The sequence below is a fragment of the Clarias gariepinus genome, chromosome 22 (genome assembly GCF_024256425.1).
Source record: "Clarias gariepinus isolate MV-2021 ecotype Netherlands chromosome 22, CGAR_prim_01v2, whole genome shotgun sequence".
Classification (NCBI taxonomy): domain Eukaryota; kingdom Metazoa; phylum Chordata; class Actinopteri; order Siluriformes; family Clariidae; genus Clarias; species Clarias gariepinus.
Window position 1 is genome coordinate 26,250,887 of NC_071121.1, and position 21,299 is coordinate 26,272,185.

A 21,299-nucleotide genomic window follows, 5' to 3' on the forward strand; every position below is an offset into this window, starting at 1 on the left:
CTTCATAAAGACGCAATTGTTTATGAATTAAACATATCTACTGTCTAGCGTCAAGGCCAGGACTAAAGGAACGTCCCCATTTACAAGATACGCTGATCCTCCAGAACCCTTTCCTGTCGCCAATCGGTGTTTACTGCTTGTATATTTACTGATCTTTATCTCAGCTTGGTTGTTTATTTATACGCCACGGCTCTGATAAGAGCTACTGCAGTCCAAACTGGCGCTGCTGGTCCCCTAACTGCTGCTGGCACGGAATGAGAGGAGGACGGAGAACTAATCGCAGCTATCTTAGACTGCAGTGAGTCTACAGAGGATGGCGATTTCTCGCCCAGAAGAAACAGATGCAGGTCAACTCGGGTTGCGGCTTTGGGTTCTCTTTCTCTCGCTCTCTATCAGGTTTTCCTTCTTTAGTATCTGTAGTTTATTGTATGTGTTTGAGTGTCCCAGACAGAAAGGTTACCAGGTCTCAGTAAAACGTCCCAGGTCAACAATTTTTTCATAAATGACTCAAAAAGATCTGAAACTAGCCCAAAAAAGGGGATTATGAGTCAACGATGCTATAATGTACGGTTTTGCTGATGCTCGTTAACATACTGTATATAAACAGATTAAAAAAAAATTAAGACTATAAACAATTCACACTTCTCAATGCAGGCAATTAATACCTTCTAGGTCGTAATAAAAAAAAAAAACAGCTACATTATATGATGTAAATTATCCAGGAAAAAACAAGAACTACTTCCTGTTATCATTTTAAAAGGAGCCAGAAATTGAAGAGAAAAAAAAAAAAGAGTTAAACTGAAGGATACACAGGAAACGGTGTATAAGTTCCCTCTCTCAGGGGAGATTCAGGCTAAACGTCTTTCCTCCTAACTCCCTGCTATCTCTCATTCGGTTTCGCACGCGCTCACGCTCAGTTTACATTACACTCTCCAAAAGTCAGAGCCGAGGAACATCGCTGCTGAGGACAGATGAGGAGAGAAAGACAGAGCGAGACAGAAAGACAGAGAGACAGTCGAGCTATGTGCTGCTGCTTGCTTTTAACAGAATAAAGGAAATCATGGAGTTTACGTTTCGACGTGCAGGACCAGTGAAGACAGAGCTGATGTCTCGTACTCGATAAACCTCGTTCCAGCCAAAATGGTAACAATCCTGAGTCGATTCTGTTTACAAATAAGTAAACGTACAGTATATGTTAATGCCATTATTATGTTAGTGGTTATTCATCTTTTTTAAGATAACTTAGTTGTTTAAACCTGAAAGAATTGTGTGTGTGTGTGTGTGTGTGTGTGTGTGTTACAGTATTTGGTCATCTGGTAAATGTCGTAAAAGACAAGGCCGTTGTGTGGACAGTGTTTATTCTGCGTAGCAATAAGCCACAAGGGAACGTTTTACATCGACGCTCTGTTAACACTCATTATTATTTGTATTGTGTAGTACAGAATGTTCTTTCTGGTTAATTCTCTACATTTATTAATAAGGCTGAATGGTTTTATAGCATTTAAACCCAGGTCAGGGAACTATTATTGCTAAATTGCTGAATAGTGTTAAAATGCACCTGAATTATTTGCTTGGCGTGGTGTATTATTGTGACGCTACAGTAAAGCCAATCGTTGGTTAATGATAATGCAGGTACGGGAATATCCGTATACGTTCTACAGCCTGATATTAGAATAAAAAAAAAAAACATTTAATTTAATGTAATTGAGTTTAGAGCCTTTATATAAAGTGACTCAGTAGTGGTTTAGACACAACCCCTTCAGAATACACATGAAAGACACAAATAGGCCACACCTCCTTCGGTAAAACTGACAGGCACAGCTAGTCCATGCCTACTTTAGTAATTATAATAACAGTCACAGAACTGGCATAGCAGGCACAGAAGCCACACCCCTTTCACCACATCTAAGAGATTAACTCATCAGGTGCAATCTGATCATTCTGATTCATACACATTCACATTTCACACAAACTTAAATACAAAAAACTTTTGATTATATAAAGCCGCTTTGCGACAATGACAATTGTTAAAAGCGCCATACAAATAAAACTGAATTTGAAATTTTAAGTGAATTGAAGAGATATTGCTAGGCCACGCCTCCTTTACCACAACAGAGACCTAACCAGGCCACGCCTTGTTCACTAATTATAACAAGCAAAAAGCAACACCTCCTTCCCTACACCTGAGAGTCACAGGTAGGCCACACAACCTCTAGTTATAATAACCACCACACCTCCTTCACTACCAGCACAGCTAGGTCCCACCCTTCTTTAGTAATAACTACCCGTCATTGACGGTTAAAGAGTTTGTAGAAATAGTTAAAAGGTTAAAGCTGTAAATAATCTGCTGAGCTTTAATGTAATCAATGATATTATTATCTCAGGTTGAATCACAGATGAGAATTGGAAAAAGATAAAGTTTTGTCTTTAAACGACTCCAGCGTGTTAAAATTTATACCACTTTTACCACTTCAGCGCTGTTATTTCAGCCAAGTGAAAATATGATCTAATCTCAGTAAAAATATTCACTTTTCTAATTAATTTGTTTACAAATGTTTGAACATTAGTAACTTATTTTAAAGTAAATTATCACATTTAGATGTAGGCATTTGGGAGACGCTTTTATCCGGAGCGACTTACAAAAAGTGCTTTGAAGTTTTTGTCACTGGATGGTTACAATGTTACTAACTAAGTGCCGTCAGTTAAACACAGTTGGGATTTTTTTTCTTTTTTTTTTTTTAGGGGGATTAAGTATTATTAAATCCACCGCGTAACTGTTGATAACATCGCTTTTACTCAACATTCTGATTTCACTTATTGTGCAGGTTAAACATTAGGCAGAGATCCAAGTACTGCAAAAGTTTCATAAAATTTTGTGTAAGTTTTGTGTGATGCTGCGACAAAATCTGGCTGGACAGACATGTCTTTTTTGCGATCTTCAATGTATGAAACGGAAAGATATCATTGAAAGAGCAAATTCTGACCAATGTACAGACATAACCTTAATTTTATTTATGTAGATAATAGGCACAGAAGCCACACCTCCTTCACTACACCTGAGAGACACAGCTAGGCCACGCCTCCTTTACTATTACTACTACTACTACTACTACTAATAATAATAATAACAATAAAAGGCTCAGATGCCTATAAAATTTGCGTGAACAAATCCGTATAATTTAGCAATGGATTATTAACACACTGTTGACTGATATCACATCATATTTCTATTTTTAGTTCTATTTTTAGTTCTATTTTTTTTCCTAGCACATTTCTATTTTTATTTTTAGTTCTATTTTTCCTAGTTTAATTTAATTTTTTATTTAATTTCTATCGTATTTCTTTTATTCATATTTATTTCTTATTTGTAAACTTTAATTCTCTTCTAGGGTCAATGGCAGCCGTATAATGCATTTCACTACATTTCGTACTGTGTATGTTTGTGTATGTGACAAATAAAATTTGAATTTGAGTATTCTTTAATTTGACTGCTTAATGAAAAACACTAATTCAATTCAATTCAATTTTATTTATATAGCGCTTTTAACAATGGTCATTGTCTCAAAGCAGCTTCACAAAAATGAAAGAATTTTTTTGAAAAATAATATTTGAAGATGTGTATGTGTGAGAAAGATGTGTCTAGATAATAATGAGATGAATGAATGAAATGTCTCTGATGAGCAAGCCAAGGGTGACGGCGACGGTGGCAAGGAAAAACTCCCTGAGATGGCAATAGGAAGAAACCTTGAGAGGAACCAGACTCAACTGGGTGATAACAGATAGAAATAACATCATGTGTGTTGTGCAGGTGAAAGTTCAATATAACAGAAGTTATTTAAATTACATAAAGTCCAGTTCAGCACAGGGAGTCAGTAGGTGCAGAGGGCAGATGGAGTCTGGATCACTGGGAGCTCAGGAGCAGGATGTGTAGCTCCAACCATAATAAGGCAGAATTCAGCTGGAGCTGGTCCTTCTCTGGATGCCTCAGGATCCTCGCAGGGTTGGCCTTTGTCTACTGAAGCTGGCACAATCTCCAGATGCCTCGGGATGGGTAGAAAAATACAGAACAGATGGAGAGAATTAGCGTAGTTGCCATTTAAGATAGGTGAACACTGTCTGGAAGGCTATTTAAACAATGAGAGCAGAGCAAACTGTGAAATCCCACCTGTGACTAATACAAGGCGCCTTATTAGCAGTTAGCAACTCAGCTAGCTACAGTACTGGATTAGCAGGGAAAGAGCTTTGAAACGTTTGGTGTGAAAGTGGAGTGGTTTTACTTTCCTTTTACTGTGTAATGATGTTTTTTGCCTTTTTCCATGGCAGTACTAAACGATTCGATACTCATTCACTTGAATGACAGACAGCGCTAATCACTGCCGAGATGTGGGAACAACATGGAACAACATGTTCACTGTTACCTGCTGGTCTGATTAACCTGTGTGTGTGTGTCTGTGTGTGTGTGTCTGTGTGTGTGTTTGGAAAAAAAGAATCAGCCGACTGTGTTTAGTATAATTACTCGGTTATTACTGTTTACCGGCGGACCTGGAGCCCATATGCTAATGTGAAGATTAAACAGACATGAAGGAGTGTGCAGTCAGAACTCTGTGAAGCGGAGTAATTAAATAAGTAATTACATATTGTGGGGGGGGGGGGGGGGGGGGATACACTCTGGAAATATGTAGTAGATGTTTCTTGTTGACTGAAAACAATTGGAATAATTGGTCAATCATGAGTGATTTGATTCTGCTTTCAATCTTCTTCTTTGTTTTATTCAGTTGTCAAATGACGTTTTTTCTTCTGAAATCTCTGATCTTTGGTTTGGGGATTTGAACTGAGAACATTTCCACACACACTAGGCAGGACGTCAGGTCGGTGTTATCATTCTGCCGTATTTGAGTTAGCTGGAAGTCTAGGAACGCTCGCAGTGATGGACGATGGAACATTTCCTCAGACTAAATCTTCGTCCGAGACGAGATTCAGTCTGCGAAGATATGTGTGACATAAACACAGGAAACAGAATCATTTCCCTGTTTAGGAACTCGCATACTTAGCTAAATGAGAGCTATCTCGTTTTAGCTGGAGATCTGGAGTCATAAGGAACTCCCGGAAGGGAGATTACTTTTATCTTTTTTATTTCTGTGTGGCGCGACAGAAAGACCCCTGGCGTTCTGAGAATATACAGCATTTTGAAAAATATTTTCAGTATCAGATTTAGCTTGGTCTGAACATTTTGCTGTCTAGCTGTCTGAGATACTGAGATCTACTGATCTTCTTTTTCATCTTATGCTACTGGTTGATGGATGGACCTGAGGGTCAGAGGTCTCAGGGACCCGAGCGTGAGCGTTTCGTTATGTGCTCCGTAGGTCGAGATGAGACAGGTGTAGCAGAGACAGTGAGACAGCTGCGGGAAGGAGTTAGCGCTAAATCAGGACACAGCGTGAGGACTGATACGTTTATTTACCGAACTGAATATTGCGTCTCAGGCACAAGACAAGCGTCTGATGACTGACTTTCTGATATCAGCTTCTTTTACTCATCTGATTTTGTAATCATCTTTTACTGATTTTTTCTTTTTCCTGGAATTGTATTTAAATATATGTAATAGATTATGAAACATTTTTTTATCTAAATTTTATAAACGTCTACTTCAAAGAGAAAAACTCCCAATCATCATTTCATTACTTTATGACAATCTTTCCGTTATTACAATATATACAATATATTATATATTAGTACGAAACACATAAATTCTCATTATTATGATTTTAAAAAATCTCATTACTACAAGAAAACATCACAACTCATTATGAAAAAAAATTATTATGAGAAAACATCATCACACTTCATCATGCATTATGTTATTATAAAAATGAAACGTATGGATGATTATAATATTACTAAAAATAATTATAGTGTTACAAAAACAAGATAATTGCTCTAGTTTTTATACTCAGATAGAAAAAGAACAAAAGTTCTAATTATGACATTAATTTTATTTCATGTTTGAAGAAAAAGATGCTTTTCTGATATTAGTGAGATGTTTTGTCGTTGTATTAAGATATATTTGTCATTATAACAAACTATATAATTTTCTAATAGCAACAAGATGCTTATGGTATTTTTTTTACTTTCATGCCAGCAATTGTCACACCCACTAGCCAGACTTTTAAATAAGATTTATCAAAATATAAATGTTTCTCCTAGAATTAGTTTTTTTTTTTAAAGCGCATAGTTTTTTTTTAGTACATTTCACTTAAAACCAATTAAAAATATTAAGGTTAAAAACACACACATTGAAGTGAACTTAATTGGGATTAGAATGGACTTCTCTGGTTCACACACTTTGTCTTTTCCAAAAAACTATTAATTGCGGTCTCCAAAAACTGTCTGTCCCGTATGTTAACTTTGTGCCATGCTTCCTCCAATTTTCCAGTTTCCAAAAAAAAAACCAAATAAACAAGTAACCTTTAAACCAGTCCAAATGACAAAAGGTTTAATTTCCTTCTGGACCGAAACTTGAACACTAGGAAAGACACGACTGTAATCACTTCTGCTGTGGCACTTTAACGTGGAATCCAAGCCGACGATTTCAGCGACGTTTGTCCCGAGCGAGTTGATGGATAGTGTACTGAGGCCCTGTCCTGTGGCCTCTATATCGTTTGTAATCACAGCCTTGCATAATCTGTTTTCCTGAACAAGCGAAACTGAAGACCAGACATACACTCTGGGCGTCTCATTTGTCAACTGTGTCTACATCTGGCTTTGTGCATTAACTCTTCCACTTACAGAATGTGATTTATTATTTTATACTTGTTCATGATGACGTGTGTATATTTAGACCAGCTCCTGACCACCTGTGTAAAAAGGTCTAGTGTTTGCATCATGCACAGGAGTAGCATCATTATCACTAGGTCAACTTATATTAAGTAAATGACCACATTGTGTTTCTATCTCCAGAACCCCGACTCCCTGGACTCCTCCATCCAGAGCTCCCTGTCTGCCCTCTACCCTCCATTTGAGGCCACAGCTCCCACCATCCTCAGCCAACTATTACATGTCGTCGAGGGTCGTTATGGCGGCGATTCGCTTCAGTGCCTAATTAACTTCCTGATCCCAGCCAGGCGACTTCTGCAGAGGGTGCGCCAGGCAGCGTGTGTGAGTGTTGGACTGAATTAAAAGATGCAACCCAATTAAAATAGATTTAATTAGCAGTTAATTTGGTGGTGTCTGGAAAAGATAATAATTGAATAAGAAAAAATTAATAGAAATATCACTCTAAATGTTTGATGAAATACACAGGAAGCTCAACGTACATGAAGTAGGGAGGATATCACATGATCAGGTTCCTTCCACCTCTCCATAACAGCATGTCCCAAAGTGTATTCCTGGAATTTGCCAACAAATTTAGGAGGGCTATACCGAAAGTATTTTTTTTTTTACTTACATAACTGGTTCAAACTGTACATTTTGGTAAAGTAACTCTTCCTCTATATAAATGTGCTACTTAACATAGTCTCCATCACAAGCCAGGCCTTTGTGCTATTGTTAAATCCAACTCTGGAAAAAAAATCCACTTTGTTGCACTGCATGGTTTGTCTTCAGTGCTGTTTTTCTCCTCCATCCATCTGTGCACATTGCTCTTGTCAGTGGTGGCATTTCTGTAAACATTTTGTAGGGCAATGAGAGACCATCAAAGGGGATTTTGAAACTTGGGTTCAACCATGGTACAAATCCTTGGCTTGTAATGTTGAGGAGAACCTTTGTATAGAGGAAGTGTTACTCTACCTGAACCACCTACACTGTCAGTTAATACAAACATTATGCCCACTTATTTATTACTTTGGTGCGATAATCTTTTATAATTTTACATAGAACACATTCTAAATGAAGAAATGTAGTGTGTTGTGATATTTCATTTTCACATGCCAATTCCACGCTTCTACATTTTGAGCTTTCTCTCTGAACATGCTTTCCTAAAATAAGCTTAACATGATCTGACTTTAAACATCCACCAATGAGTCATGTAGACCTGCAAGAGCAAGAGCATACTTCTGACATCAAGAGCATTCCTTTAGTGTAAAGATTTATTTCCTTAGAGCATTGGTAGCTCAGTAGCTTGGAAGCCCAAGGGCTTTTTACCTTCCATACAGAAGGCCCGGGTTCCATTTTAAGCCAATGTCTCAAACCCAGCCACTGGATGTTGGGCATCTTTGGTGCTGGTCACAAGGATTTAACCAGAGCAGCCGAAAGAGTTTTTCAAATGTATTTTTCCGTCTATACAATATCTTTATTTAATAACATCACATTCTCTGTAGAATGGTGCTGCCTTAACAGCATGATGTCCCTTAGCTTGACTTGTCTTTCCCACACCTCCAAAAAGAGGTATTCTTGTTCACAGATTAACTGATTGGCACAATGCTTTTTCATCCATATTTTAACCAACTTGCTTCTTGTGCTATTATTAGTAGTTCTTATTCACAAGCCTTCTGTTAAATAGATAAGAGATTAAATTCTTTGAAGTTCTTTTATTGCTACAGTCACATAAACAGCTTTTCAAATATCAGCCAAAACTAGTGTCTTACCTAGCCTCAGTTTTTTCTTTTAAATAGAATTGGAACTAAATAAACTATTCCTAAATGTTTCAGGGATTTCTAACAGGTAGTATGCACTAAAGCATCATAATACTGTATATACTGTCCTAAAGAGTTCTATTTCTTTTGGTCAGGTGCCTTATCTAGACTTGGAGGTCCATTGTTCGGGCTGGCCGCTGTGCCTGTTCGATCACGTTATCATCCATCTTGCTCCCATCAACCCGCTACTGCTCTCGATTGAAGACTTTTACCTACAGGTGGTGCCGATTGAGAAGCAAGCGGCCCGTATCGTGGTTCGGAGCTTGTCAGAAGATGAGCAGCATAATGTGGAAGAAATTCCAATCCCAGAGAACTCGTTTAGTCGTATCTTCACCCAGGACTGGCTAAAAGAGCTCAACATAGGCAGGCATGGAAGGCTCCTCAGTCACTGTGTGCTGGCAACTGAGCAGTGCATGGTGAAGGTGCCTTGGGATCAAGTGGCCTACCCAGGATTTGAGGACCAGCCACAGTACATGGATTCTTCTGGCACTTCCAATCAACAGGATCCATTAAACGGACCTTCCTGGCAGGGTTATTCGATTGCTACCAGAATCTGTCCTGCTAAGGATGGTATTGCGGTGTCTTTGTGCTTGGTAGACAGCTCCAGACAGAGTGAGATGGATCAAGCCATGCCTGGAATGAGGCCACTTGGCTGGGTGTCTCCTAATACTTATGACACTCGCAGTAAAGGCTGTGTTGTGGATGAGGATATAAATGACATGGACCTTATCAAAGAAAAGTCTGATTTAGGAGACTCTCAGACACCTACTCAACTTAAAACTTGTTTGCTAAGCCCGCAGAGGGTCACATCACCTGTTAGTCATGATCATTTGGGTCATGAACGTCCCACCTGCGGACGTACGGTAAGGTTTGCAGAGCCGCCTTGCTCTCCTTGCCTGCGGAGGAAGCGTGGACAGGGGACCAACCAAGGAAACCAAGAATGCCGTTACAAGGAGTACTGCAGAGATGAACGATGTTCTGTTAGAACTGAAAATAGGCAAAAAGAACCAAGTCTCTCTGACAGAACAGTGAACACAGACCATCTCCACAAACCAATTTGGAAACCGTTTTCCCAGATTGAAAGTGTAAATAATACTTCCAGTGAAAATCCCAGAAAAGTTCCTGATAATTTTCAGGGCACCTTTGAAAACATGACAGAACTGAATGAAGGAATTAGGATTGAAAAAGAATCAAAGAAAAGTCATGTTTTTGTCCAAGGATACCCCAGTGAGGGAAAAACAGATAGCAAATCAGAAATGATACCAAGGTTACATGTAGCTCATGGAAAAAAGACGACTACGTTTGGACTTATTTCACCAAAGTTAAACAGACGAAAGCCACCAATGCAAGGTAAGAACAATTTGAGAATGTGTTCTTACCTGTTTTAATTTTGGATTATAAAAAAAAATTAAATATGTTTGGCTTAGTGGTTTCCACAGTCCAAAGCCATGCAGATTAGACTTATTGGTGTTCCCAAATTGCCTGAAGTATGTGAATGTTGACCGGGGGTCCTACCAAGGGCATAAAAATAGCAATAAATACAATGGTCAATACTGGCATATATTGTCTCTAGTTGGAGGTGACATGGTTTTGTAGTGGTTAGCATTGTCGCCTTACAACTCCAGGGTCTTCTTTTCCCGGCCAGGTTCAGTTCTCACCTTTGTGTGCATGGAGTTTGCATGTTCTCCTCGTGTCTTCTCTGGGTACTCAGGTTTCCTCCCACAGTCCAAAGACATGCAGATTAGGCTAATTGGCGTTCCCAAAATTGCACGTATTGTGTCAATGATTTTGTGTACGTATGTGTGCCCCATGATGGATTGGCACCCGATCCAGGGTGCCCCTGACTTTATGCCCTAGGTCTCCTGGGATAGGTTCCAGGTCCCCCTGCGACCCTAAATACAGAATTGTGCGGTATAGAAGATGATTGAGTGAGTGGGTCCCTAGTTGAGACTGTAGAGGTTACTAGATGGATGGTTAGTCAGCCATTTACCATAGCTGATGAAAAAGTTGATACATTTTTCTGTTGCTTGCATAGATGTTTATTTTATAGCTTGCATAGATGTTTATTTCTTGTATATATTTTCTCTAGAAGCAGCTACGGACCATAAAAATCTATCCCTTTTTGCTAAAGTATCTTGCACAAATAAAAGTGTAACCCCATTACACCATAATGATATAAAAAGGCCTGGAAAGAAATCACCATTCCCAGCTGCATCAAAACCAGAGACCTGCCTCCTGCAAGCGGGACTTTCTTGCCTTACAGGTAAGATTGGAAAATCAAGCAAATTTAAAAAAGAAACTCATCAGACATTTCCTAATGTGTTCACATGGTTTAAAAGTTAATAATTGACAATTTATTTTTGACTTTTCTTAAATCTATATTATCTTAATCAGATAACCTAAAACTCTCTCTTCTCCTCAGGTGGCAGAGATCGCTCAAATAGAGTAGTAGTGGAGGTTTATGGTGACCATCAGCACTGGGGATCCCCTCTGCTGTCCAGCTTGGTCCTCTCTAATCTTCTGCTTTATTTCTACACCATCATTGGGTATGGAATGTTTCTCGCAGACTTAATCAATCATTGGTTTGGTATATTGATTAATACATAATGTACTTTTGGCCAGCGATTTTTCAGTAAACATGGCTTGAATATAAGTATACTTTAGCACTTCCTGGTTATTATACTACTCACATGGCTCTATCATGGTACATAATTCCACTCCATGCTGGAAATAGCTAAAGGTTTTGGTATTCATGGTATAAGTATGGAACCTCATGCTAACTATGATAATTACTATGATTTTATCTTTGGACTTTATGATAACAATGGTACCCCAGTGGTTTCTCTATGGAACTTCATACTAATATGACATTATAAAGGTTTTGTTATAGTATTTCAAAGCAACCATGGCTTTACTATGCTGCTTCAAGATGAACATGGCATTAACAAGGTGTTACTATGACACATCATGCTAGCAAAGATATAAACACAGTGTTACTATGATACTGATACAGTTTTACCTAAAGCCACCATTCTCAAATAATTTCTTGTTTATGTTAAGACTTCAAAGTACTGTTAATGTAACATTTAATAAAGCCTAGCTATACAATACTTTGTTCCACACAGAAATGAGGAGCGAGAGTCCGGAATGACAGTCGTGTACGACAGTCGGAAGATACCGCCACACCCAGAATTCTTTGAAGCTCTGCACATAGTGCAGGTGAGTGCTTGTGGATTTCGGTTTAATGGTGGTTTTCAAAATAGTTTGCAAGAATGTTCGGTTGATTTATACTATTGTTTTATTGCTGGAAGTAAAATGTATTAACATATTATGCAAAAACCTAACATACACTTTGTTCATTAAAATCCATTTATTATGGATTCTTCATGTAAAAGAACATCTGAATTGGAGAACCAGGTGTTTATACAGGTTTTCTTCTATACTTTCTTTTTCTTTCTTTTTTTTTTTATTTACATTTTTAATAGTTTCTGTTGCTTACTAGGTTTTGTAAATGGTAATATTTTTTTTCCAAACAACATCCCCAAGTATTTTCCAAATTTTGTCATCCAGCTCCCAGAACAACCTATATTAGATAACATAGTTTAGCTGACTGTTTCTGAGAATAATCTCCATTTCTTTTGTTCGCAATAATTTCCACACTTGGTGCTTTTCTTTAAATTATTTAGGAGCAAGATCCAAAAGCAATCCACAGTCTGCTCCTGCTGATCAGTAAGGAGAAAAATTACAGCCTCAAGAAATACCCCGGAGACATGGTTTGGGGCTTTTGCATTCATCAGTCAGACTAAAATTAAAATATATGTCATATATTAAAGCATTATCCAATATTATATGTAGGGATAATAATGGTATGACAGCATAAATTATACATTTTTCTCATTTTTTCTTCTTTTTTTATGTAGGAGGTTGTGACATCTCTCAAAGGCCTTCACAGATATATAGATTACAACCAGCTGAGCCCGGCCCTGGAAGGCACTTTTCTTTATAGCCACAGAAACTGGCTGCACCTTCATCAAGTTAGTTTTATCAAGAGCATTATAAATCACAAGATAAGATTTTCTCCTAACCACTTGTGAATATAAATTTGTACAAACTATAAATTATGTTGTTTGATTTACAGGAACTGTATCCATTTGTGTTTGCCCTGAAGGAGGCTACAAATTTGCTTCTAGAAGCCCTGAGGAAGTTAGAAGGGGTCCATAAAATAGACACAGCTCAGGTACAGGGCATATCACACATCAGTGGCTTAATATGGATTTTAAGAAGTTAAGAAAATAATACAACATACTTTTCATAGATTTGTAGTTGTTGTTACTGAATGCAATGGAACACAAGTAAAATGGCATAATGTTTCTACAATAATTTCACTTTTAAACAAAGTTGTGGCAGTGTAAAGGTATGTTGTTCATCTACAGTATAGCCATGATACAAAAATGTAATGAAACATATACAGCAGAACCCTGGCATCCTAATGCCGTCCCTCATGAATTTTTACCGTAGCCACTTTCAGTTTCAGTTTTGAAGCAGCCGGTTCCAATAGGAATCATAAATTAAAATGAGGTTTAATGTCTATTTATTTCATATTTTACTTCATTTGCATGTCCTTTTAAAAATGTTTTAATTGTTTTAAATATGGAAAAATCTGATTATAGTGTTGGAAATGTATAATATTGGTAATATTTTGGGGTGACTGGAACAGATTATCTTTATTTACCTTATTTCCTATGGGAAAATGCGTTTTGCAATACTAAATTTCAGTTTAAAAACTGATTTAATTTGTATGCTGAGGTTGTACTGTCTATGTTTTATAAGCATTCGTCTAATAGGTACCCTATCAGTTAGCACTCCTGTTTTAGGCCATGTTTCGTTTTTTATGTTTTGTTTTTTTGCGACTTGTTTAATTTTTCATTTTGTCTTTAAGGATATACAGCAGTGCATGAATGACCAAAGGATTCTAATGAAGACTGTGCTTGAAAACACCCAATTGGTTACCTTGCAAAGAGAAGGCGGAGCCTTGTTGTCCAGGTTGAGATGGGAGAGTGATGTAAGAGCAGCACACTACGACACAAGCTGGTAATGCTGAACTGCTAAAACCCCATAAAACCTTATCTAAAAAATGCATGGTAATTTGTTAACCCAACAGAAATACTCTAATAAATGAAGCATGTCAAAATGATTCTAATACAGTACGTCTGAACATAATTCCATTGTCTCAATCATGAAAAAAATCTTAGTGTTCCTAGTAAATAATACTGTATGCAGATACTAAAAATGTATTATTAAGAAGGGAACAATCTCTGATTTGCTCTTCCAGTAAGGTCATGGATACTGTGGATTCCCTTTACAATGAGGTAGAGGAACATGTCCATGTGCTGGTGAGAAGGTCCAACATATCATTTCATCACCTCAGCTTTTTGCTACATTTAAGGAAGATGGAATCAAGGTTTATGGAGGTATGCATTCATGATCATGCATGTATCATTTTTTGTATTGGTGCTACTGTACATCAAACAATAAAAAGGTTTTGTATCTGTGATTTTGCTATAAAAGTACATCCAAACCTCAATACAAGTTTTAACTTTTTAAAAACTTTTTAAACTACGTTTTAAGAAATACAAAAACTAAGAAAGGTGCGCAAGATAATCTTGACCTGGGTTAAAGAAGTCATCCTAAGTTTAGAACCCGTGTTGTCTTTCTCCAGATAAAGGAGTGGTTTGATGTAGAGGGCGAGAGACGAATCCTTGAGGCTGAATCTGCAGAGGAACCAAGCAGGAACTTTGAAGAGATTCTCCAGTGCTTATCCACAGTACTCGCTGAAGCTAATGTAATTATTAAATCCCGTTTTTCCATCAAGATTTATTTCATATATAAAAACTAATATTAAATCATTATTTTTTCTTCCTACTGTGGGGATAAATTTGGGTTGCGTGTGTTTGACAGGAACATAAGCTTCAGGCGATGATGTTACTTAACGAAGCAGAAAGCATCCAGGGACCAAACTATCCAGAGACAGAAGTGTTTCACGATATGATATCCACCTTCAAATCCAACTTGTCTGAATTCCTGTCTGAAGCAGAGCAGTACTGTGATGAGCTGAACACTATGCTAAATTTGTGCCAATTCTGTGAAAAGGTATGTTTCCTTTCTTTGTAACCAAACTATTTATTTCCCTTGGACATCCAGCAAATCAAAAAACTGCTTTAAGGCCAATTTACCTAGGCGGCACAAAGATATATTTTTGCAAATGTTGGTGCGACATTTAGATTTTTTCCAAAGTGAACTACTGTGGTAATATGAAGTCAACAGACTTAACACAAACAGAGGAAGGTGCAAGATTAGGGGGTCAAATCAAAGCAAACCAAGACAGACAGGAAACAGACAAGAATCATAATATTGCCTTATGGGACACTTGAATATCCACACACTTCTTTGGCTTACAGAGCTTGTTTTATTTCCTTCTTACGTTGACAGGCAACGGAGGTGGCAATTGACTGCTCTCAGCAATTGGAACCAGACAGACTGCGGTGTATGAATCATCAAGAGAAATGGGCTGCTCTTCAGGAAGCCCATGAAAAGCTTAGCCAGTTTTCCCCTGAACTCTTCCAGGAGGCAAAGACCCAGGCCTGCTCCCTGCAGAACTCCTGGGGGACGAAGGTATGGAACATGACATGGCTAAGGTGTCAGGAGGTCAGTCAACAGCTGGAGGACACCTTGCAGGAGTTGGAGCAAGAACATCATTCTTCAGTACTTGGATCTTTACAGTATGAATGGCATACTAATGAAGGACAGGAGAGCACTGATGGAGCACCAAAGCTTCCACGACCTGAACCACATCAGGACCCACCTGGATGCCCAGAAGTCAAAGCTCGGCAGAACCGAGACAGCATCCACGGCACGGTGACCTGCTTCAACATAAGCTTCAGGCAATCCCGTAAAGGACGGAAAGGCACCAAAACGACTCCAGTTGCAGATCCTGACCAGAAGTCTGACAGAAAACCGGCCCATGAGCAAATGCAGACAACAATTAAAGGGTCAGAGACAGCTGGTTGCCAGTGGTTCCAGTGGCAACAAAACTCAACCAAATACACAAAGGAGGACTCTCTGTCAGCATCCAATTCCTCCAAGATTCAGATACTACCGTCTACATTCACTGAATCTACAACTTCACCACCCATTTGTTCCAATTCACAAATCTCAGGGCCGAACTGTGCTGGAATTCAGACTTCGTTGTGTCATAACTCAATACCACTTTCTGGAGGCTTCCATTTGGAAACTTTGGGCTGTGAAGCAAAACACCCTGAAAATCCCTCCCATGCTGAAGACACAAGTCCTGGAATGGAAAACAAAACTATGTAAGATATGACAATGATATTGTTATAATGGTTTATAAATTACATTTAATATGAGGTGACATCAAGTTTAAGATGAATTTCTTCATAACCGGTTTTAAAACAATTCACTTACAAAATAAAGAATTCGTAAAGCCTTCATAAAACCCAGTTCTAAAAGCAACACATTGACAAATATAGATCCACATCTATTAGTTATGCTCTCTTATTTTTGATCACATTTCAACCTTATTTGAAAGAACATATCTTCTAAACTCCCAGTTTCTCCCACAGGAAGCTGCAGTGTATCTTGGAGGAAATGTTGATGACAGAGCTGGAGTACGTAAGATCTCTGAGTTACATCCTGACTCATTACTTACCCCTGCTGGCTCGGCCAGATGTGCCTCCAGACCTGAGAGGCCAGCGTGGAAGGATCTTTGGGAACTTAGAGAAGCTCTATGACTTCCACTGCAATTACTTCCTGCAGGAGCTCGAGGCTTGTCGCACAGAACCACTTCGGGTGGGCCGTTGCTTCCTACGACACGTGAGCTCCTCAGTTTATGTGCTAACGTTTTTTTATACTGTAATTCCTTTTTTAACACTGTTCTTAATGAGAAATAACAATGTCTTTGTTGTTCTTGGTCATTTCAATGAACTTTTCTTTGGGGGTAAGAAAGAGGATTTCGGGCTGTATGCACTCTACAGCAAGAACAAACCTCAATCAGATGCTCTGGTCAGACAGCACAAGTTCTTTAAGGTATGAAGTGACTTACAAAGAAACCTAAGTGTGATGTGATGTTAAATGTGACAATGTTAAATGAAACACCTGATTGTTTGAAGTCCTTTCTTGTGACATTTCATAAGCCTTCCAACACATGTGCATAAAATACCAGCTCAGAGAAGAAAAACAATCTAAGATAGTATGATGTATGCTACAGTAGCTTTACAAATTGGTAGAATCCCAAACAGGCTAATTTAGGTCTTCAGACCGACCTGAGAACTCTGGGTTCTCCAAAAGTGTTAGGCAGGTTTACTGGAGGGTCTGATTTTGAGCTTCTAGTAAGTTCTGGTACATATGGTGAACAACAAGGTGAAAGAGAGACTGGACATAATGGGATCTAACTTAAACATAATGGGATCTAACTGGACATAATGGGATCTAGGCTCCCAAGAGGTGCAGTTAATAAATTAATAAAAATTTTTGAAAAAAAAAGGGTGGGTTCTAACTTAATTAATCGCTTTAAATGTTTCCCTTATTGAGCTTAAGTGACTAGCATATTGGATAAGATTTGCTTTTTTTAATCATATAGTCTAAGCAGCAAGAGCTGGGAGACACCATGGATCTGTCCTCCTACCTGCTGAAGCCAGTCCAGAGGATCAGTAAGTACAGCCTGCTCCTGCAGGAGATGCTGGAGGAATGTGGAACGTCACATGAGGCAGAGCGCCTGGAGATGCAGAATGCTGCTGAGGTGGTGCGATTCCAGCTACGCCACGGAAATGACCTGCTCACCATGGACGCCATCCAGGATTGTGATGTGAGTAAGATAAGTGGAAAAGAGGCTGGTGATGATGGAGGGAGAGATGGTTATTTCAGGGACGTTACACAGACTTGGATCTGATGTCTACTCATTGCTTTTGTCTTCAGGTGAACTTTCAGGAACAAGGCCAGTTAATTCGGCAAGATGAGCTCCATGTGACGTTTCGCAAGAAGCGCTCTTTGCGGCGAGTGTTTTTATTCCAGGACCTTATTCTGTTCACCAAGACAAAGAAAACACCACGTGGGGATGACGTGTATGTCTACAAACAATCTTTCAAGGTATAGTTCATTGCTAAAATACTGTAGGTTCATTACTAAACTTTAAAGTTTTTATCAGCATGATGGAAATTATATTACCCATCATTGTGTAGTGGATAAATTTTATATATATATATATATATATATATATATATAATTGGTTTAACTTTACAGCGTAGTGCATGTTTAAATTATTGCATGTAATTTAGTTCCATCTTTTATCCATCCTGCTGAAATACAGACATGTGACATTGGACTAACCCAGAACTCTGGCCAGAGTGGCTTGTGCTTTGAGATCTGGTTCAGGAGAAGAAGAGCCCAGGACACATATACGCTTCAGGCAGAAAAACAAGACATAAAAGAGGCCTGGACTGCAGACCTGGAGCGCATTCTGTGGGAACAGGCCCTGAAGAACAGAGGTGAGATACAGATAGAGGAAGAGCAAGAGAGGGTTCCTGCATTTAAAAAAAAAACACAAAAAAAAAACACCTTACGTCACAGTGTGTTAATCTTGGTGAACTTCTTTGAATGAATTTAATTTCCCATTTTGTTTTGCAGAGCTGCGGAGACAGGAGCAGGTGTTCATGGGAATGGGTGGGAAACCCTTCGTGAAAATTCAACCTGGAGAAGGAGAAGTCCATGACACACCTAACATGTGCTTCATGCAAGAAGGAGGTATCGCTCCATACGTCCAGGTTTATCATCAAATAAACATAAGATGCTGTTTTTTTAAATGAAGGTTACTTAGTTTTGTGCTCAATGTAAGGTCACTTCTCATATTACAGATATGATATTTATTACAGATATATTTATATACAGATAATACAGAAAACAATGCGTTTAGAAGAAAGGTATTCAACCTTTAATGTGTACGGTACAGCGATTTCTTAAAGCTCACTAATACTACTTCCATTTAAAACAAGTTAAGTCTTACAGCCTCAGATATCCTGAATTCTGGCAGCACAGATTATTTAAATGCATCATTTCCTGGTCCTTGTATTTTCAGAGATATGAAACAAACAACACTAAAGAAAAAAAAAAAAAAAAAAAAAGAGAGATTAAAAAATTAGGAAAGCTAGGCTAGCCATTCGAGGTTAGCAGCTAAATTACCACATCATTAGCTCATTTGAGGTTTTATATTATCAAACAGGTGAAATTTAGCATATTATGTCAAAATAACACAATTACATCCACAGACGATAGCTCTATTGCTACTAAAAGCAAACGCAAGCTAGAGTTAGCAACATTAGCGTCACAGTGTGGCTAGATTCAACATCCAGACTTAACAGAAAAATAACACACTTTAAACAGTAACAGTTACAACTTTAGGACCCAAACATCAGGTCAGAACATTTCTACTATAAATAAATGTGCCTTTAGTGCAGCTTCACAATATAATATATATATATAGTGTCTCCTGGACAGAGCGAACGTTGACCTGGAGGGGGGTCTTACTACCTTTTTCCTCAGGAACATCGTTAACAGAACAATTAACACCTTGATCTGAAGAGTGGGATTTTTATATAAAACAAAAAGCAAGAAAACTATTATTAAAAAAAGGAAAAATGGAGAGGATGTGTTTATATGTATTTTTTTCACACCCAATATGACTTTTTAAAATGATCAATGAACTTTCCATAATTTTTAAGAACATTTGCTTCTGGTAATTTACATTATTTTTACAATTCATTTTTAATCAAATAATTACTTAATTTTTTAAAATGTATCACAGAGACCCCAGGATTAAAATCAGTAAACATCACAGGACCCAGACATCAGAGCGACACCCCGTTACCCCGGCCAGAATCGATCGGCTCGACCTCGGGCAGCCGCTCGTCCTCCTCGTCTGGCCGAGGCTCCTTGTCTCCCAGCGGCTTCCGTGAAACCCCGGCTCACGAAAACGTCCATGGAGCTCAGATACCTCAGACCAGCCCTCATAACAATAGCCATGGTACGTATATGGTATGTTTAGAGTAAAGCACATGTGTACATATTGTCCCCAAATTTAAGATAAACCAGAGTATGATTAATCAATCACCCCCCCCTCCCCCCTGTTTCTGCACAGAGTTTACGAGTCGATACGGATCATATGTAGGTGGTTCCTCGGGTTCCTTCCGTGCTACAGGTGGGAGGTTTATGACCCCTGCTGGTACGCAGCTGCAGCGCACGTCGTCTGCTATATGCAGGAGAAAAGGCTACAGCAGCACAGCATTCAAAACACACAGCTCATATTCTGCAGAAGTTTGAAAGACAACGTCGATGTTGCATTTGTTCTGAAATATACCATGTGTTTAATTGTTGACTAGGAACCAAAAACCACTAGATCTTTCCAAATAAACATTCTGATTACATGGGTTAATTTGTGAGGGGCGTTCAGGTCAAAACAGGACTTGATGAAGTTTCCTGGTTAATGGAGGCATAAAAGCGATTTACTGGAGACCTTATGCACAGGACAGTGATGAGAATTTGAGCCGCAGTAAAATATTTGAACAGAGCAAACTTTTTATAGAAGGCCGTATGTCTGTGAACGATTATCCTGAGGTGTCTGAGAGCCCAGTGCATGTCTGTGCGGAAGTGTACACGCAATCAAAAGTGTAGCAGGGGATTATATAGGAGAAATATAGAAAAGTCCCGCTTTCACTTGAACACCATTTGACTTGTATTTTGGAACAACAGATTGTCACGTGTTGCATCTAATTCACAACCTTGGAACAAAAACGAATTAGCCAAAGCTAATTAGCCAACAGCAATTATCATATTAAATGAACATTTTATACAATAATTTGAAACGAGCAAAAGAAAAAAGTTTCCTTTCGTATTCATATTTTCTCTTTGATCTTTACTAAAAAAAAAATTATTGGCACCTGTACAAAATATCTAAAGTAAATGTACAGTATATTGTCATGCTTGAAAAATCTATATAACATTTCTACATAAAACTAAATATTTATCTTAATTTAATATTATATCTCAGTTCATTGGAAGTCCATCGTCGGCTTACAGCCGGTCCGGTTGGGAAGGAATATTATCCTGTGCGCGTCTAAAATCTAACCGTCCTACACGTACTGTAGACTAAAGCAAAAGTGAATCAAACAGAAGACATCAGGTAACTGATCATTCCAGAGAGGCGTTAGTGGGGGGTGGTGGGGGTGGGTTGGGTTTGGGGGGGTGGACTGGGGTTATTGGAGGTCAAACACAAGATATGGGTCAATAAGGCTCTTTCACACACCAACAGCAATCATTAAATAAATTCATACTTCATATTCCAGTGTCGTATTTAAAAATGCTGAAAAAAGGGCTTGACACACACTAGTGTGTACTGTAGTGTACCATAAAAAATACAAAATAAAACATAAAATTATATTACTGACTGGAGGAAGAGTTTTATAAATTTTTTTAGACACAGTCTTTATACAGTAGGAGAAGATATTTTACCAACCAGCAACTATTTTGAATATTTTTGGATATGTTGAATATAAAACAAAATGTATAGTGGCCTTGTATAGCATGTGTGTAAGTTAATAGATG

General features: G+C 38.3%; 1 protein-coding gene across 3 annotated transcripts; it reads left to right on the plus strand.

Moving 5' to 3' along the window:
• The first annotated feature begins 866 nt into the window (after positions 1 to 866).
• Positions 867 to 20,903, plus strand: si:dkey-65j6.2 (pleckstrin homology domain-containing family G member 4B). 3 transcript variants are annotated; one of them, XM_053482035.1, is made up of 22 exons: positions 867 to 1,143; positions 6,958 to 7,155; positions 8,726 to 9,980; positions 10,723 to 10,893; positions 11,053 to 11,176; positions 11,756 to 11,849; positions 12,317 to 12,403; positions 12,551 to 12,664; positions 12,769 to 12,867; positions 13,570 to 13,721; positions 13,963 to 14,101; positions 14,350 to 14,472; positions 14,589 to 14,780; positions 15,120 to 16,000; positions 16,259 to 16,520; positions 16,650 to 16,733; positions 17,287 to 17,511; positions 17,622 to 17,792; positions 18,013 to 18,190; positions 18,330 to 18,446; positions 19,504 to 19,722; positions 19,837 to 20,903. In XM_053482035.1, exons 1-22 carry the CDS (start codon positions 1,141 to 1,143, stop codon positions 20,016 to 20,018), a joined length of 5,070 nt encoding a protein of 1,689 aa, XP_053338010.1. In that variant the 5' UTR covers positions 867 to 1,140; the 3' UTR covers positions 20,019 to 20,903. The 3 variants fall into 3 exon arrangements, with proteins under 3 accessions (XP_053338010.1, XP_053338009.1, XP_053338011.1); XM_053482034.1 differs by having other exon boundaries at positions 868 to 1,143; positions 10,720 to 10,893; XM_053482036.1 differs by having other exon boundaries at positions 869 to 1,143; positions 10,720 to 10,893; positions 16,271 to 16,520.
• Positions 20,904 to 21,299: the final 396 nt, after the last annotated feature.